The sequence below is a fragment of the Amblyomma mixtum genome, chromosome 6 (assembly GCF_055824585.1).
Source record: "Amblyomma mixtum isolate Tamu chromosome 6, ASM5582458v1, whole genome shotgun sequence".
NCBI lineage: Eukaryota > Metazoa > Arthropoda > Arachnida > Ixodida > Ixodidae > Amblyomma > Amblyomma mixtum.
The window spans coordinates 117,763,088-117,787,996 of NC_143017.1; the positions used below are offsets into that span (position 1 = coordinate 117,763,088).

The 24,909-nt window shown below is 45.7% G+C and overlaps 1 protein-coding gene across 6 annotated transcripts in view; it reads left to right on the plus strand.

Moving 5' to 3' along the window:
• The window catches only part of LOC149340170 (uncharacterized), a 34,971-nt gene extending 10,266 nt beyond the window's left edge, over positions 1–24,705 (plus strand). For 2 of the 6 annotated variants that reach the window (XM_089548930.1, XM_089548924.1), the window contains exons 8-13: positions 8,284–8,358; positions 12,897–13,016; positions 15,601–15,710; positions 16,602–16,710; positions 19,576–19,706; positions 24,424–24,705. In XM_089548930.1, coding sequence (XP_089405056.1) covers positions 8,284–8,358; positions 12,897–13,016; positions 15,601–15,710; positions 16,602–16,710; positions 19,576–19,706; positions 24,424–24,579 — 701 coding nt within the window. In that variant the 3' untranslated portion in view covers positions 24,580–24,705. The remainder of the gene's footprint in view (positions 1–8,283; positions 8,359–12,896; positions 13,017–15,600; positions 15,711–16,601; positions 16,711–19,575; positions 19,707–24,423) is intronic. The other 4 variants (XM_089548926.1, XM_089548928.1, XM_089548925.1 and 1 more) reach the window with 4 other exon arrangements.
• Positions 24,706–24,909: the final 204 nt, after the last annotated feature.

Here is a 24,909-nt window from a genome sequence, read left to right on the forward strand (position 1 = left end):
CCGAACTTGCCACTGTGATCAGTGCTGTATTTCCACGATTGCAAGCCGACGCCTCCCCACCCCCACAATCTTTATTTTAACAAAGCTCTTGCTTAACTTACTACTAGTCCTCACTAGTGCTGCTGCCGTCGCAGATGCTGCTGACCCACAGCACGCACAACGACATCGCGTGGAATAACCGCACACAGTTTTCAGGGATGCTCACTTTAAATGTCTGTTTGGAAAGCTTCGTCAACCGGAAACCTTCCCGACTTAGGATCCCGAAAACCGCGGCGATACGAGTCGCATACGAAAATTTAGGCACGGCACAATCGCAACTGCCGCACTTCTCGTCCACATCGAATTTCCGGCCTGCCGCATGCTTGCCGTGTTTGAGATTTAACTCCCAGCCGTGTAGCTATTAAGGTGCTTGTCCGTCGTGCTAAAGTAGCAACGCTTGGCGACAGCGCGAGAAAGCCACAACTACGATGAACTAACACGACAGAAACCGGCCCTTTGAGAGCCATAAAAAAACAGGAGCTGGTGATGCTGATGTCGATATGGATAGCGAAAGCTCGCGGCTGCTCGCGGCGGACGAAAAAGTTGATGATGATGATAAGCTTGACTTTGGGCGCTATCCGTGGGCGGCACCTAGAAGCTCCTGTGCGCGTGTGGGGCCTCCGCGACCAAGCACGCGTTGCTCGCAGCCGGAGCCGATCGTGGAGGCCACGGCCTGTGCATTTCGAAGGCCATTCCTGCGTGGATCGTGGAAAGTTTGAGTGCGGCCCTTACACGGATATTTTTTTTTAAATTATTTCCTTTGGGAAAACAGGATGCGGCCCGTACACGGGTGCGTTTATGCGGTATGTTGAATTTTGCAAGTCGAAAAATTTCCGCAAATTTTACCCCGCGTAATAGGCACACCCCTAACTTTGAGCCGGATTTTCTGGAAAAAAAATGCGCCTATTATGCGAGTAGATACGGTACTCAGAAGAGTGCGAGGTGAATAGACAGGAGTGCATGGTGAAAATAGGGCAATGACTGACTGCAGTGCTACCAGCGTGCTGCGCTGAATGAAAACTGACTCGTTCAGCCACGGTCACTGCACGCATTCGGACTGTAGGCAGACAGTGGCGAGCAGCGCCTCTGTCTCGGCCTTGTCTTGTCTTGCACTGCGTCTCCGCCAGCGATGGGTGTTACTACACAGGACCCTCGGCTAGTGAAGGGGCCTGGCGAGGGGCAGGAGCCTGATCATTGCAGAGTGTCGTTCATCGGTTGTAGCAGTGGGAGGGTTTGGAGAGCATGATGAAGTAGCGGCAGAGGACACGAGAGCAAGGGCGCAGTAGGGAGCTTCAGGAGGCTGCGGGTGACTGCGATGCTGCCAGCATAGAGTGGTTGGAAAACGAGTCTGGCTTCTCTTTAACAACTCCGCCAAACATGGTTAAAGGTGCACTGAAGAGGAATCTAAACTTGTCTTTTTGCCGCGAGAACTCGATCTACACGTTCCGAGCTTTCTTAGAAACTTCGATTTATTACCCTGTGTGGCCGATTTCCCTAATTAAATCGAATTAACGTCCGGCTCCCGCAATTTTTTTTAATTCTGCCTCGTACGGTGGGCGGAGTCGACCAACGCGTGGAGCGCCTTTCACCCACTCCCGTGGCGGCTCGCCGCTCTGCCATCGGCGCAGTAATACGTAGTAGTCCGTAGTAGCAAATAGTCCGCGCATATTTTTATTTCTTCAGGCTTATTTTGCGGCTATATTATCTGCGAATGAAACTATTTATTCATGGAAACCTAAAATACAAAATAAAGCGAAAGCAAAGCCTCCACAGGACTGGATGAAAGGCGCTCCACGCGTTGGTCGACTCCGCCCACCGTACGAGGCAGAATTAAAAAAAAAAAGGCGGGAGCCTGACGTTAATTCAATTTAATTGGGGAAATCGGCCACACAGGGCAATAAGTCACTGTTTCTAAGAATGCTAGGAACGTGTAGATCGAGTTCCCGTGGCAAAAAGACAAGTTCAGAATCCTCTTCAGTGCACCTTTAAGACTGATCGGTAAAACATTTATAGATCTAGTCTTTGGGAACAGGTCTCTAATCCAAGGTGTTTTCTGTTTGTAAAATGTCAAATTTCTTCACCGATCACCGTGTTTGTACTGTTGAAACCTGAGCATTGTCAGTTACAGTTGTGCATGAAAAAAATACTATGAGATGTTTGGTCTTTGTACATTGTAGGCACTTTACCTGTTGTCACCTGGGGTAAAATGGGCAAGAGAAAAGATGGTTCTCTGAAGTGGAGACTTGAACAAGGGTAGCGAGGGATGCCCCACTATGATAACCAACATTTTGACAAGGGGACTACATTCCAGGCTGATATCTAAAATGTCCAATGCTGGTTTAGCCATCTGAACTGCAATTGCAGCACCTTTTAGCACAAGTAGATCACATGGTTTCTGGATAGTAAAGTGATGTTAGTTGACATCATCACCATTGGCAAGCTTTCAGTGATTATTCACTTCTAGCAAGTGATTGCTATTCATAGTTTGGCTGTCAGGCTGTCAGAAGGCAACTTACTGTGAAGAAGCTTGTGAAGCCAGCTTTTTTAGTTACCCTGGTGCAAAGCGTGCAAGTGCAATGGAGAAGGTGGCTGTGGATATGGAAAGATGTCATTGTAGATTGTTGAGAAAGAGAAGGCACTGAAAGAGTTGAGTGGGAGGCTGTGTGCATTGAAGCATCGGACTTCGGTTTGTTCTGTTGTGACGTGCGTATCTTAAGCATTGCCTTTGTAAATAACGTCAATGTATCGACCACTTCTGTATCTTGGTGTGTTATCTACGTTACTTTGGATGGCCCTTGGCCTATGGCTGGTGCGAATAGTTTGCGATTGCATTATAACTGTAATATTTTAAAATTCTCCCAACGTCTCAAACTTCCACCTCGCGTTATATCCGTTTAAATAAGGTAAAATGGTCATTTTTCCTTCGTACCACTGTTCCTACCGATGTCCATAACAGCAATGGCACAAAAAATGAGAATGTGACTGCTAATACACAGTTTCACGACAAATGCTTAAATCCGAGTTTTCTCGCAGAATGGCGGGAAACTAGGAGCCTTAATTATTTCAAATGAGCTAACCTAACGATAAGTTGCTCTTGTTTTTTACCAAGTGTTCTGGATATAATAATTGAGGCCAGCAGCCTGTTGTCATGCCTTCCGTCCTTCCATCTGCAACCACCTAATTAAGGGCTATCCGCTCTTCTTTGTTACGGTGAACCTTGTGCCCAGTAATGAGGCTTGTACGTGTAAAGCATAGGCCTCACTACAAGCTTTACTCAGTGTGCTGCGCTTTTGCTGTTCTCAAGAACTGCAGTGTCATATTCATTCATGGTAGAGTGCCTCCGAGTTAATGGTGTTGCAACTGGCTTTTTATGTCGTTTTATATTGCTGTTGAAGACGTACCCAGTGATGAACACTTATTCTCTCTCTCTCTACCTTTTGCTGCAGATAGGGTTGCTTGCTTTGGGGAATGCGGAGCCAATTTGGGACCACCTTGCATGGCTTGCACATTCTTACCTCACTTCCTGAGTTGGATGCTAAAACCTCCCTTATGGTGGTTAGTGTGACTAGCTGAAAGCCATGGCCGAAAATTGCTCTTAAAAGCTTTTTAATCAGTAGTCTTTGTCTTTTTAAATACCTCACCTTCCTTCATGAAATTTTTTCTCAGCTGGTTTTCCTTGCATAGGAAGACGGAGAACATATGAGCGGATTAGTCAAGAAAGATAATCGACTTAAGGTCGTGTTGAGAATTAAGAGCGCTACACATTCTGCACTTATATTTTCAGTACCAGTACATAGGCTTGTCTGTCACTGCCCAGCTACTGCCTTTTATAAAATGACATATCCTGTTACCTGTACACTATAAATAAAATCATTGCTTGTTAAAATTAAGGTATGGTTGGTTTCAGCAACGCGTTCAGAAATGCAGCGAGTGAAGCACTCCAGGCGTGTTCTGTAGCGGGGTTAGGTTGGCTTCACCGCATGACAGCGATGTGGCGTGGCAAATGAATAGAAGAGATTGAAGGCCCCCTCACGTTCACCTTGTCACGCATTTTCACAGCGTTAGCACTGCCAGGAGGTGCCTAAGGCCGCGCAGTCGACCCGGATCAAAAGGCGCCATTAGGAGAAGTGCCTCTTGCAGGGGTGTGGCGCACAGTTTGCTGTATCGAATGACCAACGAAATTGGAGTTTGATATGCTACATGACTCTCCCGTGCTTTTACATGGGATTTTCAAGGGGATAATCTGTGTGTTTGATATAGTCAGTAATTCGAAATATCCATGTTCGATGTAACTGAGCATGACTCAAATGTGGGTTTCATAAGTTTTCTTTGAACTCACCTAACAGTGTTCAGGTTTAGCACAGTTGTGCTGCTTTCAGAAAAAGCTGCCTCTGCATAATTGAAACTGGCATAGAGGCTGCTGTTGCGTGGAAAGTAAGCTTGCAGGATTATGCACTCTTGTTTTTTTTGTCTTCATTTACCAGCATACATGCAGCACACAAAGGCCAGTCATGTGGCAACTTCCGCTGTGTCGTATATTTGTTAACAAGCAAACTACCTTTCAGAAACAGTGTGCTTACATGCGTCTGTGGAGACTGTATATGTCATGCTGGCAACAAAAAAAAAACAAAGGCCTAGTGCAGTGCTTCCACTCCTGCGCCAACTGCATCATTGTGATAAAAATGACCAAAATTGCGCCAAAGTGTGTCAAAATCACACTCTCTGGTAATGATGATAATGTCAGGCATACTGGACCACATACTACGAGCTGCCAATGTGCTCGGGCATATATAAAGAGGGAATGTGTTGGCACCACCCATCACAGTGCAGCCCTGGCTGCAGAATTGGCCCCAGAAGAGTAAAAAAAAAACTATCAAAGTTTGTCAGACCTCTACAAATATTTACATTTAGCGGGCTTTTGAATTGTATGGAAAGGAAGTAAATGTGGCTAGCTAAGAGGGGCAGAAGAGGGGGGGAGAATTTGAGTTATGGTGGTTTCAACATCAGCAAAATGCTTATGCACATCCGTCTTGATGCACCTCAATCTTGGCAAACCTCCTCGCCATTCGCCTGCACATAGCACTTCCATTGTGCCATCCTGATAAAAATGGCCGAAATTGCACCAAAATGATTGTCTTGGGGAATGACGATACTTGGAGGCCTTCTAAGAGACGGAGGGAATACGCCTGGCGTGACCTGTCATGGTAGAGCTGTTCCCGCAGAAACTTCTCCAGAGAAAGATATTGAAGCCTATCAGGCAGCTAGTAACGTTGAAATTTAGCAGCCCGTTGATTTCCACAAATTGAAAGGAAGTAAAACAGGAAAAGCAAATGGCGAATTTATTCAGTGCTGGTCACCAGAATTTGAGGCAATAAATTGTGTGTGACATTCGTGCATATCCTTTGATATAATGCAATGGTCGGCAAACTTTTCTCTGCGCGCCAGCACAGATCATCGAAGAGCGCAATGAAGAATGTGCTGCCCGAAGTGCTGTGCTTGGTTTTAGGTCTGGATGTAGTCAAACTTGTGTACTGGGCCATTTTCTTCACAGTACCGCACCACTTCAAGAATGCTCTGGTAAAAGTTGCGCAACGTATCGTGGGACCGCTGAAAATATATTCGAGTTACTTTGAGATGAGCAGTGGTGATGATTCTGCACGGCGTTCGGCCGCGTTGGAGTCGTGAAGGCTACAACCAAAGTCTGCGAATTATCTGGTCAGCAGCGTGCAAGCTGCTCAAATTATCTGGTGAAATTAGTGCTGCATTTATTTGTGAAGTCAAGCCTTTTCACTGTTTAAGGGGGGACCCTGGTCTTGAAAAAAAAAATTATTAATCTAGATATAGTAATGAAATTTTCAGGCCACATGTATTTTTGTGTGCTGATTCTAGATATGTCATTTAATTTTGTGTAAACCAATTCCTTGAGCACTTATGCAATTTTTATGCAAGTCTTTTGGAGAGAGCATATAAAAAAATTTGCTGCATGAAACTCGCTGAAATGCATGCCGTTGGGCTCTCTTAACACCAAGGAATGCAATAAGGGTAAAATTATCATCCTGGCTATCATAGAACTTGAGTTACAGGGTACTGAAGCTGCCACTTCACAAGCAGGAATACACACTTTTCTTCTCATTTCTGAAGTGACAACTTCAAAACTCTATAACTCAAGTTCTATGATAGGCAGGATGATAATTTTACCCTTATTGCATTCATTGGTGTCAAGAGAACCCAATGGCATGCATTTCAGCAAGTTTCCTGCAGCAAATTTTCTGCAAAACTTTTCCCAAAATACTTCCATAAAAATTGCACAAGTGCTCAAGGAATTGTTTTACACGAAATTAAATGACATATCCAGAATCAGCGCACAAAACTACATGTGGCCTGGAAATTTCATAACTGTGACTTCATTAATAAAAATTTTTTTTCGTGGGTAGGTATGGGATGGCATTTGTGACATGTCATGGAGGAATGCTGAAACAGCTGCAATGTGTATCGGCCGAGTTTGTATTGCATGGAAATCTATGGAAGCTGCAGTTGGACTGGCCCGCAAGAATGTAGCAGTCAGGAAAGTGCAGCGCTTGATAACGTAACTGCTGGGTTCTATGCTGTATTGGGCTTCTATCCCAACATAACGAACGAGCTTAAAATTCCCTCTGCTCTCTGTGCTGGTACATGCTTTGCTGTTCCTTATACTTGGGAATGCTGTCTGAGAACAATATATTTTGGTCAAATGTTTAGGGGAATCCCCCAAGGTGGAGAAGATTTGTAATAAGGGAGTAATTACTCATTGACATCCACCCGAGCGCAGCCATACGGCTACAAAGGAAAGCTATACAGCTTTCTCAGAAACTTCACAGTTAAAGAAAAATTCGTCCTGGTCCAGGGTTCGAACCCAGGGCCACCGCTTTCTTTTCTTTAACTTTTTCTTTAACTGCGAAGTTTCTGAGAAAGCTGTATAGCTTTCCTTTGTAGCCGTATGGCTGCGCTTGGGTGGATGCCAATGAGTAATTACTCCCTTATTAACGATATATTTAATGCGAACACATTGACTGCAAATAACTGGGCAAGCCTCGGAATTATGGCTGCCAGCAGCATTCACAAAATGAAAATGCATGTAAAATTGTCTTGAATATGATTCTTCCAAAGTACCCCATGCATGGGATTTCCTTGAGGCAGTTATATGTTAGTCACAATTCAGTTTCTTCACACTGTAATTACCTGTTTCAAGAGTGACACTTTGATGGGTGACCCCGAACTACTCTGAGATGCTAATTCTGTTGTTCAGAGAGCTCATAACTGCTCCAAAATGCATTTTTTGGAGGTACAAATAACTTCTTGGCGGTAGCACCACTGCTAGTGGTTCTATTACTTCAAGAAAGCTTCACTCTATACTCCCTTAAGTGGGGTCCAATTTTTTTAATATTTCAAATCTCCAACTGGAACTCTGTTTGTTTTTCATTCCAAGTGGATATTTGAACAATTACAAAATAAGACCAAAATAACTTGTGGAGAAACTAAACATAGTGAAAAGTGACAACCTGAAAAGCATATGATAGCAATTTTTTTTTTGAGAAGAATTAAACTGCCAACCTTTGTCATCAGTATTTGGTCAAAAGCATGAAATGTCTGACTTTTTGACTGCTACCAATTTCAAAGCCACCCGAGAGGTGGAGTGTTGTTAGCCGTCACTGAGGCATACACAGAGGCTGTGCAAAAGAATGAGGCAGGTTGTGCATTGTGCCAGCACTTGAGTGCATAGTCCAAGTTTGTTCCGTACACCAGCCTACAAGAAGAAAAAATCCCTGTGTGTGTTTACACTTGTGCACGCAGACCACAATGTGCCGCACATGAAATAAACACCTTGTGTTGACAGCACAACGCAATGTAAAATACAAGCTCTTCACATGCTTTGCTGTATGAGTGTTTGAAGATCACCGTTTGATTAACATTTGGTTGTTTGCACCTGCATAGAGACACTATATACGCCCTGTGCAGAATCGGCATCGTACTGGTACGGCTAGTGCGTTGCGTACAACTTTCCTTTTGTGCATCTTGGTACAACCAGCTGCCCACTAGCCTAGAGCTGCACTGGCACTTGAGAACATGGTTTCCCTTCTATGTATGCTCATGCTCATTCTTGGGCCACTGTAAGCGTCTCTGCGCACGAGGGCAGTGTCAGTGAGTGCTGTGCGTGGTCTGTGCGACTAATGGGGTGCTGGGTCTCCTCCCTGTGGTGTGTGTCAGTGAGCAGTGACCAGGGGAGCCCTTCTGTCCTGGCCACTTTGGCAGCACTTGCAGAGGCCACTGCCCCCAATGCAAGTGAGCTGGCTCTCTTTCTCTCTCTTCCGCCCTCTCTCTCTTTCCCTGCTGCCTGGTCGGGGGGGGGGGGGGGGGGGGGGGCATTCCCGTTCAAGGGCTTGCTGCTTGCACAGTGCATGGCATGGGAAAGTGGGTTCAGTCTGCCTGCTACCTAACCAGGGGCATGCTGGGACTGCAGGCCAGCGTGCATGGTTATTGTGCTTGTTGTAAGGTTCCTTTGTACAGAGAAGGCAGTGCCGTTCATTCATGTTGCTGCAAACCTTATTTTCATATTCTTTTTTTTTTTTTCATCGGTCTTTGGTTGGTCAAGTGTCGCCATTTTGGATTTTGGAACAGGGTCAGAACTTCAGCACGTGGGCAAGGCGTGGCCATGTATGCACGAATAATGATGAGACGGATAATTACGTAATCGGTGAAGTAAAAGTTATTGGGAGCAAGTTATATTTAGGTTGTGTACTTTCCGGTGTTTATTTCTGAGGAAAATGGTGGATGTTTTTAAGCGTTTATTTCTGTTTATGAGAAATCTGTGTTTTTGTCTAGTTTTACGGTCCAAACGCTAAAAGCAGCAATTATTATCGAAAAATTTTCAAAGTTTAGGAAAGGGGTGATAGAAGCAGAGAGCTTCAGTTTTTTTTTCACCTCACTGGCACACATGCAGTGCACAGTTGTGGCAGTAAGCTTGTGGACTTTGTTGACTTGTGTTGGATGCTCCTGTTGACAGCATCCAACTTCAGAAATGCTCGTTCAGCATTAGTATACTTGAGATGTTATCAGACACTTGAAGCATTACTGACCTTATATGGTTTCTTGAAGTTTGGACCTTCAGCTGAAGCTTCTTCAGGAGCATTCGTCCCTCAATACAAGTCTGTAGGTCTGAACACAGGGTGCGAATTCCTCTGGCGACTAAGTTTTCCACAAGTGCTGCTCGATTTAGACGTCGATCTAAGGGTAACCTGTGAAGTGCAAGTCATAGTTGGTGTTCCACTGGGTATTATTAAGCAACTTTTCTGAGCACCTTGTAGAATGCTGTAAAAGTGCCACGAACTACATTCTTAGATCTTCATCTGGTATGTTCATTAGGTTGTCCACGCTTCGGTGGCTTGTTGCTGGTGCGCTATTCTACTTCTTTAGCAACGTGACAAGTTTCGCACCAAGGAAAAGACGCATCTCGTATAAAATGTTCTTCTTGGACTGAAGCGTCTTCATAACCTCTCAAGTAATGAGGCAGGCTATTCTCAGAAGCTAGACCGCCGTGGTGGCTCAATGGTAATGGTACTCAGCTGCTGACCTGAAAGACACAGGTTCAATTCTGGCCACAGCATTCACATTTTGATGGAGGCGAAATGCTAGAGGCCCGTGTACAGTGCAATGTCAGTGCACATTAAGGAACCACGGGTGGTTGAAATTGTCCAGAGCCCTCCATTATGGCGTTCCTTGTAGCCCGAGTCACTTTTGGACGTTAGAACCCCACCTGTTCTCGGAAACTTTTGCAAATATTCTATTTAGGCAAATGGTGTGAGCATTTGGCTTCTCTCTCTGTCTGTGCGCTGCTCTTAAAAAAAGGGAAAATTGGGTGCTTATGCATCACGGCATTGGCCAGAGCGTAACAGGAAATTATCATGTAGGTCTCACTATGGAGCGGCTCTTTTTTTCACGACTTAATTAATGATAGAGAGCAATGAACTTACGCCGTAGTTCATGGCAGCTCTTCGTGAGAGCCACGCTGCAGTACTTTCTGCTGAGGCGGCTACTCCTTTTGCCCACTAGCTCGGTCGAATCCGAGCTTTATTTTCCATAGAAAAAAAAATAGTTCTGTGCATGGACCAGTAAACCACTGTGAATAACAGCACTACTAATAACAGCAAACTTTCATAAAACCCAGTCAGAGGCCTGCACTTATGTGCTTGGCCATGCCACTGTGCACTTTTAAGGGGGAAACAAAGCCTTACTTTATTCAGTACCACTGGTGTCATTCTGTGTGCCTCCTCATCATTTCTGCGCTTTTGAAAGCACAGGAGCAGGAAACTTTCTCAAATACAACTGTTGTTGGCTAGCCTTAGCATCAATAAGAGGGAAAGTTGGGCTAGTTGGGGGCCGTTCATGATGGAAATACGTGAGCGCAAAGTAAACAAGGCACAAAGAAAAAACGCGCAGGAGGGCGCGTGTCCTGTGTCTTCTTTTTCTTTGTGCCTCTTTTAGTTTGCGTCCACGTATTTCCATCGTAAATAGCTTTAGCATGCCTAGAAACTAGTGTTTTTTTTTTTTTTTTACCAGCGGATGTTTATCGGTGTTTTATGGTTAGAACTGGAAAGTACACGGCCTAGTAGTAATTGAGGCGCCAGACCTGGGCTAACATGTTTTGACTCTCTTAGGAGCTTTCTCTTGCCATGTTGAGTTAGGAGGTTCGTGGAGGAAAGCTGGCAGGAAATGGGGGAGCATCTCAGCCTACATCTTGTCAGCGCAAGTTGTGCCATCGGTAGCAGGCTCTTTGAAGCAGAAGTGGTGGTCTGCCACGTTACGAGCTGTTTTAAGCAGTCACAACAGTGCATACCAACGCATTGAATGGTACTAGATGCAAAGGTTTTTGTTCTGCAGGGGCTGTGTTCCACACACTGTGAGTCGGCAGTCTAAGACCATTGCAGATTCCTGTGCGCACAGCAGGTAGTGCCACTAATGCTTCTGTGCATTCATGCTTTTCTTGTCTGTGGGCAGTGCACTAAACACTGGCATATACCGTATTGTGCGTTTTTATTGTAAAGACTTTCAAAATTTTTCTTACCTCAACCGCTGGCTCGTTTGCGGTGAAACTGCACATAGAGCTTGCGTATTATGGTAACTTTTGTATCGTAGCAAGTTTTACAACAGTACTTACTTAGTTGAGCCGTGCATGATGCAAAAGCGTAATCGTCTGCGTCGAGGTTGGCGTACCGAAACCCCAAAACACCGAGTTTTTGCTGAAGGGCGGCAGTGGCGCCATCTGTCTTCTGCAGTGGAAAGCGTCACAAGGCGCCAAGGCGAGTGTTGCAAGGAGCACAGGCCCTTTGAATACGCCGTTCCGGCCTTTTCGTCTGCTTCAACTGAAGCGCTTTGCACATTTTCGGCCAACTGAGCGGCAAAAATGCCAGAAACAACTATTTTAACGAGGCTGTGCCGTTAAAAGAATATTGTTTGACGTCTTTTTTTCGTCCAATGACTTTATCCAATTCAGCTTATATCGTCTGCTTTCGTGGCTTTCCTAAATTTCGTTGTGGAAGACAGATGGCGCTACTGCTGCCCTTCAGCGAAAACTCGGTGTTTTGGGGTTTCGGTACGCCGACCTCGACGCAGACGATTACGCTTTTGCATTATGTGCGGCTCAACTAAGTAAGTACTGTTGTAAAACTTGCTACGATACAAAAGTTACCATAATACGCAAGCTCTGTGTGCAGTTTCACCGCAAACGAGCCAGCGGTTGAGGTAAAAAAAAATTTGAAAGTCTTTAAGATAAAAACGCACAATACGGTACACCATGGCAGAGCTGCTCTGCAGCAAGGCCGAATTTGAGTGATAGTTTGGAAGTTTAGTTGGCATTGTATTAATAGTACTTATATATGCTTCATTTTTGTTCGACTCTTACCGGTGAGTTGTTTTTGTGCTGGTATTAGACGCGTGTCCAGACAAAGTTTTGAGATTGCCACTAGCATGAGTGCAGTGCTGGAGGAATGAGTCTCTCAGTTTTTGCCAGTGTCGGCTGTTCACTGTACTGCACCTCTGGTTGGGGTCACCGATGAAGGACTCATTTTTACTCCTGTCGTATCACCTGTGTGCTGCTGCTGTATGCGGTAGTAAGATTCCCAACTTTCAGGAAGGTTCCTTATTCTGAGGCACTTTAGCTTGGATCAGTTGATGCTAGAAGAGGGGAAAAAATAGAGGCATCATTCTATGCGCACACATATATAATATCTGGATTGACTTAGTGAAGGCACCAGTTTTATTTCTGCTTTTTGCCACAGTTGTTCAACCTCTTAGTGTTCTAAGCGATGAAAATGATTGCCTTGCATTCAGTTGCATGAAATATTTTTCACAGGATACCTTTCTGATGTCTGCATTGCAGGAGCAAGATTGTGTTTAAGAAAATATGCTTCGGGAAAGCTCTGCCTAAAGTAGTATGTAATTGTTACGTGGTGAAGCCTTGGGAAAGGAATCAATGAAGATGTGCGTGCTTGATAAGATTTGTGAAATGTGCAGATTGTCACTCTTCTCAGCCCCTTCTATTTCATTGCTTGGTGTAATAAATGCGCTTTCCTGAGTATCTTGAAGCAGCGATGATTCAACGAAGAGAAACAGATTCAGGTTGTCTTGTTCTTTTTACACGTATCAATCGTGAGCCCTTAACATCCATAGAAGGGGAGAACTTTATCCACCATGCTACTTAGAACATCGATAGACTATCTTTCCTTCATGTTCGGTTTGCGTTTTCTGTTTTTCAAGCTTTCTGTTTGCGATTTTCTAGACCTTTCATATGTAGGTTTCAAGCTGCTGCTTCTTTTTGTCGACAGCGTTGACCTCAACCGAAGCAGTGCAGTGGTTAGAGACTCACGGTATCACAATGCTGCCAGCGGACAACTCAACCATTGTGGCCTCTGCCCTGGAAGGTGGCCAGACGATATCACTAACAGGTGATTTTCACAAGTGCATTGCTTTCTTTGCTGTATGATGGTGGCACTGGCCTGGCGGATTCCAGTGTGCACTTTACGTTTCCCAAGTGTGGCGGCAAGAGCCGGGGCAAGTGCTCTTAAAGGGACAGTGAGGAGAGCAATATTAATATTTTGTTTATAGCAAAATCCGATAGTTCGGCATGTCATGGCTTTGTTGCCACTTGGCCGGCAGCGAAAGATGCATTTATTTCTAGGAAATTTGGATTCGAAGTTTAAAAAGTTTTTCCCGCCGCTCTGATTCAAACTTGGGATTCTCCTATGACGACACAGGACTAAGTGACGTGAAACATGACGTGCACATGACGTAACGCAGACTTCGTGATTTCTGCAGGCCAGCAGTGCGGCCTAGCAGCAGCCGAAACGAAAGCTACCGCCGGCCGCACGTTGAAGGCATCTATCGGCTATTGCGGCCGTCGCTACAGTCGCTTCGCTTACGTTTGCACTGGCATTTTTCCAGCGTTACGATGGATCCCGTTCTTGAAGTTGTCAACGAAGTTCTCGCAAATAGACACCTTTAGCATACCGTGTACCTAGTTATCGTTAGCGGAATACCGGGAGCCCGCCTACCGCCGGTGAGCAGGCGCTGATTGGTCCCGATGCTGCAGGCGTGCGCGTAGCTGCCGGGTACGTGGCGCCATCTGGCGATGTCAAGGAGATTTGCGCATGCATTGGCTGCGCCTTAGTGATTCGTGGCTTCTCGTGTCCTAGTGTTGCTAGAATCATTGGTTCTAGCAACACTGTTTTGTCCTATGACGTCATCATGCTTGTACTTGCGAGTTTGGCCTGTGGCGGCGATACCTGTATTTTGGTTCTTGCTCTTTTCTACGTTACAAGAGCTTTGTTGTCAGTATGGGTGGCGTTTTTGTAATCAGGAGCTGGTATTCTGCCGATACAAGCCAACTTCATTTTCTCCTCAGTGTCCCTTTAACTGTGCTCTTTACTTCCTACTTGCTTGAGTCTTCCTCCTCTTCTCACCCTTCCCTGCTTCTTTTTCTCAACTACAGCTCATACTGAATGCCCATTCTGCAGTGTCATAACAATCTGAATTAAAGTGCAGAATTTAACTGTCATGATAAAAACTGCAGTGTTGAGGGTACTGCAGTGGTACCGAAGGCCCAAAAACAAGTACAGTAAACTCTCAGTTGTACGAACGCCGGTTTATCGAATATTTCAGAATAACAAACTTTTTAAAAATCCCCGGCAGTTTTCTTATAGATTCTATGCACAAATGTTTCACTTAAACGAATTTCGGAATAGTGAATATTTCAGTTTAACGAACTCGCTCAGAGGACCCAGGCTTATTTTTCCTATCAGTTCAATGAAGTTTTGAGCTTTCCACTGCAGGCGCAACCGATGCCCACCCTCATCGAACCACCACTTCTGCGGCAGTGTAACGTCGCTCGTGCTACAGCGCCCATGGGGCAAAGCGGCGGTTCGGAAGAAAAACGGCAAGGAGGCATGGCCTCCAAGATCAATAGTCAAACGTGCAAGTGATCTCAGAGGCCATGAACAAAATAACATCGCTGGCGTTTACAGCGCCGCCGGAGACGCGGCAATGTGTCACACCACAAACCACGTGGTGTGCCTGTTCTTTTCCGATCGGCTAGTCGTGAACGTTGCTTTTTTCTTTCCGGTCTCGTCGCTTCCGCGTGTCCACACAAACGACCCATGTGGTGTGTGCTTTTCATCGGCTCCGTTCAGCCTAAACATTGACTCTTTCGACAGTTTTGTTACTTCCTGTGCTTTAAATGTACAAGTGCAGAAGAAAATTACTGAATTTTTTAAGTGAGAAAGGCAGCGTTTTAACTGCTATGCACCTTGTATAAGGTGATATGTATAAATTTCACACTTTTGACACTATGGATGCCATGTCTTATGCTCCTTGAATTGCACTTCAAACTTTTGACTCTGTATGCCATGTCTTATGTTAGTCTAGTGAATATTCAGTTTAGTGAACTTTCAGTTAAGTGAACTATTTCCTTCGGTCCCTTGAAGTTCACTCAAGTGAGAGTTCACTGTATCTAGATTGCTACAGTACACTGTACTTGCTTTTTGGTGGTGAACAGCGCAAAAAAGAGGAGGACAAAGGTAGACGGTGTCTCGCAACTGAACGTTTATTAAGAAGAAAGACTGTTCACCACCCAATGTCTGACCAAGTAGCCCAAGCTTGCAATTCTTACACTGTACTGGTTTGGTTTTGCTCGCTTCGTTGCTTTATTGGTAGTTAATCTTGAAGATGATCTGTTCTGGCATTAAGAAAATGATGGCATGTATGCATGCATTGTGTGACTCTGATGGTTTCATAATTTGTCGCTTGAGCTACCACTTCAGTTCAGTTTCATTTCCTTAGAGGCCCCCATTGAAAGGGGTGTTACAAAAGGGGTAGAATTACACTTGGAATAAGAAAACAAACGGCGACGATTATTTAGCCTTTTAGATTATTAGCTAAATCGTGCAAACTCTTCTTTAATTTTTCATGTCTTGCTTGGTATTTATCATTAATTTTTTGCTTCCTCTTTAACCTTATATTTTTCTTCATCTTCAGATGCAGGAAAACTGGCACTGAACTGGGTGAAAGACCAGCAGACCGTTGGTGCAGATGCGACCACCACCAGTGAAGTATCTCTCTCCAATGTTGCCACCACCGGAGGCCAGGTGCTTTGCTTCCCAGTCATCTTCTTTGGATAAAAATTCTCGCTCATTTCCTCAATTAGTACTGGTACTATTGCTGCTAGAACAGGCGACTGCATGTTGTGTTCGTAAGCTCACTGTAGCATGCAAGATTCACATTGCTGCTTTTAGAAAACACAAGATGGGTACTATGAGAATTTGATTGCAATTTTGCTTGCTCTTATGGCTAGTATTCGTACGTGCTTGACCGAAAATTCACAGATATGCAGTAACTGTATAGTGCTCTAGGTGTCAGAGTTTTTGAGGGGCCGAAAAATGGTGCATATTTAACAATCTGCATTTTCTGACATTATCATGAGTGCACATCCGACATTGGCCGCCCTTTAAAACTTTATCATCCAGGTAGCGGTATGTACGTTAATTACTACAATTCATAGTTCCATGTGTGAGTTGTGAAAATTAGGTCGTCTTTTTTTTTCAAGACGTGGTGCCCTCTGGGCAGGGTGCAAAAATTTGTGTGGTATACAGAAAACTGGTTGGAAACAAATGTATTTGAGCACCACAGGCACGATCTGCCTCCAGGAGGCGGGAATTACTCATGCAAAGTGACAGATGTGTGTTTGCAGCTGTGGCCATTTATTTGTTGCTTGTGCGCGCATGTGCAGTTTAAACTGATGGTTTGGTTTCAATCAGTGGAGTTTCGGGAGAGGACAGAGGAGCGCAAAGGAGCAATTAGCACGCATGCACCAATTGGGCATGTTAGAAAGGTGAATTGTGAACTAGTGCATATAAAATAGCTATGGCTGTCGTTGAATTTTTCAGTGGCTATGTGATGTCCTCTCAGAGTGTTCAGCGTTTTCTTTCCAATTACCCCTTTCCCTTCTTCCCGTCCTATTTTATTTTGTTTTCCTGCAGAAGGTGATCGCCATAGTGACAGACCAGTCGCAAATCCCGTCGCTAGTCACAGCGGGTGCTGGCCAGTCACCATTCGTCGTCGTTTCTGGTACCACACTGAAGGCGGCAGGTGACTGTGCCCTCTCTTCTCGCCGTTTGACCGTGCCTTTCTTGTTCAAACTTACTATACAGTGGATACAGTGGAACCCCGATCATGTGTCCCCCATTCATGCGACGACCCGCGTTTTACAACGAATTAGTGTGGGCCCGCCGAATCCCCCATTGAGATAATGCATTAAAAGCTTCGATTATACAACGGAAAATTATGCACAGCCTGCCTCATAGGAATGCCAGCAGGAACTGTTTGGAATAAAAGGCTGGTGGAGCACTTTTTTTGGCAAACTTCACATCACCACAGAGTTTTCCAAATATGAATCAAGGAGACACATGCACAGAATGATGTGAATGGGAGCATGACGGCCTGTAATGACTTTTGTGAATGGCTCAGTCTTTGCGCTTGCGACTCATGGCTGTCGCTGTGAGACGGCTCTCGCCAGACTCGCTTTTCCGCTCGCTTCGCTGACGAAGACGTTACAACGTTCATGTCAGCATGAAGTTATTGTGCAGGCAGTAAAAATATTAGACGTGTTTTGATGAGTGGTGACTAGTCCGAAAGCACTTTCTGCTGCGGCTTCAGTGCAGAGCTTGTTAGGCCTAGTCACACTGAGTGAGCAGCGCGCTCACAGCCAGCGGGTTGCATGGCTGCTCGATCTCCCGTGGCTGTGGGAAGTGTCCACAAACACCGTGATACCATTGTGTGTGTGTGTGTGTGTGTGTGTGTGTGTGTGTGTGTGTGTGTGTGTGTGTGTGTGTGTGTGTGTGTGTGTGTGTGTGTGTGTGTGTGTGTGTGTGTGTGTGTGTGTGTGTGTGTGTGTGTGTGTGTGTGTGTGTGTGTGTGTGTGTGTGTGTGTGTGTGTGTGTGTGTGTGTGTGTGTGTGTGTGTGTGTGTGTGTGTGTGTGTGTGTGTGTGTGTGTGTGTGTGTGTGTGTGTGTGTGTGTGTGTGTGTGTGTGTGTGTGTGTGTGTGTGTGTGTGTGTGTGTGTGTGTGTGTGTGTGTGTGTGTGTGTGTGTGTGTGTGTGTGTGTGTGTGTGTGTGTGTGTGTGTGTGTGTGTGTGTGTGTGTGTGTGTGTGTGTGTGTGTGTGTGTGTGTGTGTGTGTGTGTGTGTGTGTGTGTGTGTGTGTGTGTGTGTGTGTGTGTGTGTGTGTGTGTGTGTGGACCTAATGTAGGCACTGCTGACTGAAAAACAGATGGCAAGGTGAGAGCAGTGCATTACAAAATCTGAGTCAGAGCAATTGTATTTTTGGCGTGTGGTCCAAATCAGCATTTTCGATGTGCATGTGATGCCTACTTAATGCTTCGTGACGAGAGTGCACACGCATCTCGTCAAAAGTCGCCTCCTTGATGCCAGAAGACTATGCTGCGCGTGGTATCAGTATTAATTATCGCAAAACGAAAACAAAAACGGTTTTGTAACGTGTGAGGAAAAGAAATATACCAGCCAGAGTAGTGGGTGCATTTATGACGCGAATGCATCCATTTTTTTTTTTTTTAGATTCCCTGCTTATATCACGGCCAGATTATATGACAGTTTTGCGCGGTCCCCCGAAAGTCCTATAATCATCAAGATTCCAGTGTACACCCACTGATCAACAGTTTTCAATCTTCTTTTCTTCTGTCTCTTTCGTTTTATTTTTTTTTTCAGCTTACACTTTTAATTGTGTAATACCATTATATCTCACTGCCAGATTTCAGGTTTGTTCTTGAGATCTCTGTGAAGCTTTGAGGCGTAGACCTTTGAACATGCTACACTGCCAACTTTGAATTGAGCCCCTTTTTGAATCTTATCAATGTCCAGCGGTCTTCAAGAAAGTGTTATATTAATACATAGAAAAAAAGATTGTAAAGTAGTCTGAAACGCATTCAAGAGCAGCGTGGAGGTACCTTTTCTCGGGTTTTGGTGACATTTCAAAGACGCTCGAGGTTATTCCAGTGGCCGTAGAAACCGAGCGCTAGTCGGGTTGGCTTCCCTACATTACGGTCGTGTCACATGGAAAGCGGTGTGTCAGTGCGAAAACAATCGCCATTTTCACCACCTCCATGGCAGCTGGCATGAGCGCAAGATGGTTACTGCAAGGCTACTACAACCGCCCATGCTGTTGCTTCCAGGGCACTATCATCGTGTGCGAGAGGCGTGAACACATTCTGAGTGCTGGACTACCAACCCTACGCATCGCTGTACCTACCCTGGCGCTCTTGGCCAGTGGGAGATAAAAATGGTAGTGCAAGATAAAAGCCGCCTCACCACGAGTCACATGTGTACTGCAGCTAAGTCTGCCGCCTGCCATCCAAAGGGGCAATGCTTAGCGCAGGGGAGTGAATATATCCGTTTCATGGCCGACTACATTCGATATATAGATTATAAACTGCATGTGTTTCTTAAAGATATTTATTAACTATTTGATATAGCCAATAATTCGTAACACCCATGTTTGTTATATTGAGATTTGATTGTATTGTAATAATTGGTTATGACAGAAGGAAATGCACAGTAACCATCTTACTCTCAGTGGACACCTCAACTGCACCATAAGGGAAGGAATTAGGAAAGGAGTGAAAGAATGGAAAGGAAGAGGTGCTGTTTCGGAGGGCTCTGCATTAATTTTGATCACTTCAAATTTTTATAGCAACATTACAAAGCACGTGGGTCTTTTGCGTTTCACCTCCATCGAAATGTGGCTGCCATGGCCGGGATTTGATCCTGTGTCCTTGGGCTCTGTAGGAAGCCATGATTTGAAACATTGCCAGTGTGTAGCTCATTTTCTTGTCACTGCAAGAAGTGGATACAGAAAATTTCACAGCTTCACACACAGCCCTTTTCTCATGGTTGCTGTGGGTTCTGTTTATTTCTGCTTGCTTCCTACGCTGTTGTGCAGATGGGGGTACTTCACACATGATCATCAAAAGCCCCATGGAGCCACCCGCCAAGCGGGTGAGGAAGGTGTCCGTTCCTGACAAGATCAATGGGAAGTCGGCAGCTACTCCTGTCGTGGTGACAGAATCTCACGTGAGTGCCAGAGTGGCTGGAACCTGAGGGTGGCGTGGAAGAACAAATTGAAGGATGTCTGTTTTACTTAGCTTGGACACAGGTTCAATCAAGGGTGTCACTTGTGAGCTTGGTAAAATACTTACCGCATTTACTCGTGTAATTTGCACGCTTTTTTTTTTCCCCCTAAAATTAAGGCTCCAAAAGAAGTTACCGGAAGTTTGCTTTTGGAGCCGTTCATACAGGAAAGCGACCGTTGGCATGAGCTAGCCAGGTAAATTGCACGCAGTAGACTTTCTCTTACCAGAAGCAACTTGCAGACCAATTGCCAACTTTTTCAGCACCACTCACTCTCGCAGCGTGGCCACGCCGATCTTATCACGACTGCCCTGCATGCTGGTGTGCTTAAAGGGACACTGAGGAGAAATTGAAGCTGGCTTGTATCGACAGAATACCAGCTCCTGATTACAAAAACGCCACTCATACTGACAACAAAGCTCTTGTAACATAGAAAAGAGCAAGAACCAAAATACAGGTATCGCCGCCACAGGCCAAACTCGCAAGTACAAGCGTGATGACATCATAGGACAAAACAGTGTTGCTAGAACCAATGATTCTAGCAACACTAGGACACGAGAAGCCACGAATCACTAAGGCGCAGCCAATGCATGCGCAAATCTCCTTGACATCGCCAGATGGCGCCACGTACCCGGCAGCTACGCGCACGCCTGCAGCATCGGGACCAATCAGCGCCTGCTCACCGGCGGTAGGCGGGCTCCCGGTATTCCGCTAACGATAACTAGGTACACGGTATGCTAAAGGTGTCTATTTGCGAGAACTTCGTCGACGACTTCGAGAACGGAATCCATCGTAACACTGGCAAAACGCCGGTGCAAACATAAAACGAAGTGACGGCCGCAATAGCCGATAGATGCCTTCAACGTGCGGCTGCTTCCTTTCGGCTGCTGCTAGGCCGCACTGCTGGCCGCCAGAAATCACGGAGTCTGCGTTACGTCATGTGCACGTCATGTTTCACGTCACTTAGTCCTGTGTCGTCATAAGAGAGTCCCAAGTTTGAATCAGAGCGGCGGAAAAACTTTTTCAACTTCGAATCCAAATTTCATAGAAATAAATGCATCTTTCGCTGCCGGCCAAGTGGCAACAAAGCCATGAAATGCCGAACTATCTGATTTTGCTACAAAAAAAATATTAATAGAGCTCTCCTCACTGTCCCTTTAAGCAGCAGGGACTGCAAAATATGCAAGTGAACGTTGCTTTTCACATGTACAGGTAAAAAAGTTGGAGGCCTACAAATTACGAGAATAAATACGATAAGTTCTATCATTTCATTTGTTAATCATCATGCGCTAAGCTTGGCAGGACATACAAAAGTACACAAAAACCGACAGGCAACGATATCCTTGTGTACTTATTCTTTGAAAATCACTGTTTCTGGCTTTGGGGTCGTGTGCGGAAGTACCGCTATATACTAGGGCATGTCCTCTATTGGTCATCTCAAAAGGGAAGTGCGAACCAGATGACCTCAAAAAGGAAGGAACACAACGACACAACCACTATTTCGTAACCAAATTTTTTTATTGAAACGACCACAGAAAGGAAGACGAAAATGGAAGCACTATTCCACAACCAAATTATTTTATTCAATAAAGTAATTTAGTTGCAAAATAGCACTTGTGTCGTCTTCCTTCCTTTTTGTGGTCATTCGGTTCATACTTCCCTTTTGAGGTGAGTGGTGTACAACTTGCCTAACTCGCCACCTTGCTTGTCTTCCTCTGTTAAGTTATCCAGCCAGGGTGACTAACTGATTGCACCCATTGACAGCATTGCCCTTTTCCCCCCCATTGGCAATTCATGGATCATGTAGCCAATGGCATGTATGAACTTAATATGCATTGTCATTTCATGCGGATGGTGACTGTGAGGTCATGTGGTTGTTCTGGCGTAATGCTTTAAGTGGTGGCAGTGGCAGTCTAAGAAAAGACCCCTCTAAAGTGGAATATGCATGCGGTAGAAGGAAAGTTGAAATTGAAGAATGTGCATTTAATTCCCGCCTTACAGCGACAAAGCAGAACTCTGAAAAAAATCCATGCAGCTGGGCTCATTTAAACCCTCTCGGATACAGCGCACTACACCAGATACACTAAAAATTAGAAACCATAGTGAAATTACTTAAATCTAGCAAAAAATGTTACCAACTTTGTTAATATAGTAGTGATTTCAGTGATGTATCGAAGTATCAATGATACAGTATCGAGCATCTGTATTGGAAATCAATTTCGGTGCAGTGTCGGTATTGGAAATACTATTTTTTAAGCTATCGGCTACCAGTATCGAAGACACTTTTTTTTGAGTATCATGCTCAGTCCTGAAGCATGCCTTAAGCACTTCCCACACGTAGCAGCTTCAACACATGTACTGCGACGCGACCATTATCGATACATTCCCACGACAGGATGATTGCGCACCATGGCAGCCTGAGTTGCTTCTTTGTGTGCTGTGCTGTGGTTACGAAGTTACGTGGTTACACAGTTTGCCCGGATTTATGATTACTTCAGGTATTCCCAAAGTTAGCCCAATAAAGGTAGTGTGTTCCCTCAGCGCAATTATTTGCGTGTGTCCTGTTTTGCTGAGCTCGATTAACTTGAAGACCTACTTTATTCGTACAGTTGAATCCCGCCACAACGAAATCGGCGGGGCGTACGAAAAATTTCGCTGTCGCGGAATTTCGTTGTCGAGAAATTACAGACGAGTCGGCTGATCCCGGGCTGGCGTTGCATATGTCTCCTCGCCCAACGCCGCCTCTCCTCCTCCTCTTCTCTTCTCGCCCAACGCCGCCTCTCCTCCTCCTCTTCTCTTCTCGCCCAAAGCCTCCTCTCCTCCTCCTCTTGTCTTCTTGCCCAACGCCGCCTCTCCTCCTCCTCTTTTCTTCTCGCCCAACGCCGCCTCTCCTCCTCCTCTTCTCCGTTCCTTCTTTCACCACCTCCTCTACTTGCCTCCTCCCCCACATCGTTTCGAGAGCCGTCGGGCCTCATCGCATCTGCACCGCTGCGTGCTACCACGGCGCTCTCGCGGGCTTGCTGCCGCCGGCCTGGCGTTGCATAAGTCAATGCTCACGCGCGCTCCAACGAAACGTCTTGATACTGCTACTCGGGGTTCAACAGACCCCTGCGATGACAAAACGCCGGCTGTAAGCCGCCCTAGGCTAATATCGCAGTTGGCTGCGTCACCTTCTTGTGTTGAGCTGAAGTGTCCGACGCAAGTGCCTTGCCGATGTTTTCTTTGCTCTTCAGTATCGTTGATAACGAACTCGGCGCGATGCCAAAATCTGCGGCAATAATCGACTTCTTCTTCCCGCTTTCTGCTTCGGCGATAATACGCGCTTTTTCTTCTAGTGAAAGAAATTTCCGCTTCTTCGCTGGCGGCGACATCCTAGGAATTCAGCAGAGCAGAGACGCGACGAGACCACGCTAAACGGTGCACACACAAAGGAAGAAATGGTGAAGCGGAGTGGGCTTCTTCCTGCACTCTCGCGTTTTCCTTTTTTTTTTTTTCTCCGACAGGACACGAAGCTCTGCCCACCGATGGCTCCGCCCACCGGTCCACACAGACTGCCTGAAACGCGCTCGGTGCCTCGCAGACGACGCGGCCACGGAGGACGCGGCCGAAGACGCTAGCAGATGGCGTGCGCTGGCGCATTTTACACGCGCTTTCGAGGAGCCCCTCTTCGCTTGGAGGCCGCGAACGCTTACCAGCCAACACCGCTAGCAAGTGATCATGACGCGCTTTCGTGCTTGACAGGAAACCGCGAGCACCATGACAGCGAGCTACATCAATCGAAGAAGCCCAGCAAAGAGCCAATGAGCGGGGCGTGATGTCACTTCAAAAATCACGTGGGCATCTGGAGAAAAAAAAAAGCACACGAGGGTGTGCGCAAGGAGGATGTGCGATTAAGTGCGCGTACCCCCCCCCCCCCCCCCCCCCCCCCCCCAACAGTCTGCGATGCAAAAAAATTAACGGCGGGAACGGGAAAGTCGCTCTTCAGCACTCAACTTCTGAAGAAAGACAAGACGGAGGGGCCACTCACCCGCGAAAATTCGCAAAAAAAATTCGTAGAAGCGAACACGTGCTCGCAAAGTACTTCGTTTTTGAGGAAATTTTAATACATTAAGTCCTATGGGGGTTTCACGGGGAATGCAAATTACTTCGTTGTGGCGAAAATTTCGTTGAAGCGGCGTTCGTTGTACCGGGATTCAACTGTATATATTCATGGTCCCAGTGATCTTGAATTAACAAGGTTTTACTTTCATCAAGGTTTTAACAAGGTTTTACAAGGTGTCGTGTTTTTGGCTTCTTATCTTCGTCTTCATCTTTTTTGTACTCGTTAATCACGAATGCATATGCACTAGCCCAACTTCTTACATTAACGCAAGGTTTTACTGTATTTAAGGTACTCTGTGGCAGCAGTGAACCTGGTATGCTGGCCTTCAATCTAATTATCAAGCTTTATATCTTTTGACACTGAGGCAAAGACATTAAAAAAAAAGGCCTTGAACCTGAAGGGTTCTTTTAAATAGGTCATTCGACTGGGGCAGCATTTCAACAATTCGGAGATTCTAATGTTGGAGTGTAGCTGGGGACCGGTCCACTGGATAAAAATTCACTGTTTCTTGGTCCACTGACGTGGTAGTCTTCCCTTTTTGCTTTCCTCCTCACATAGGCCAAGTCTGCGGCAGACCAGGAGAAAGACAAGCTCCAGCGGGAACTGGAGGCCCTGAGGAAGCAGGCCGAGCAGTACAAGGCCCAGCTGCAGCAGAAGTCTCACGAAGCCGAGCAGTACAAGAAACAGCTGGAGCAAATGAAGTCCAACAGCTGAAGGAGGGAAGAGTGTTGTGTGCCATCGTCGTCCAGTCACCTGGCACCCCTCAGGGAGGGTGCGCCATTCCTTGTTTGCCTGTACATACTGCACATTGCAATGAAGTCATTGTTTTTATATCGTGTACTGGCTGTCCTTTAGTTTCCTTTAGGTATTACATGCCTGGAGACAGATACAACAGATCTTGAAGTATGAATGCTACAAATTCAAAGAAAACTTTTCACTGAAACTCAAAATCTGGTTTTGGGAATCTGAGTGTAGGAGACAGGCAGCTGAACATCCCATGGTTTTAGCTCAAGTCGGGCCATTGGTGGGTTGTAATGAAATCTC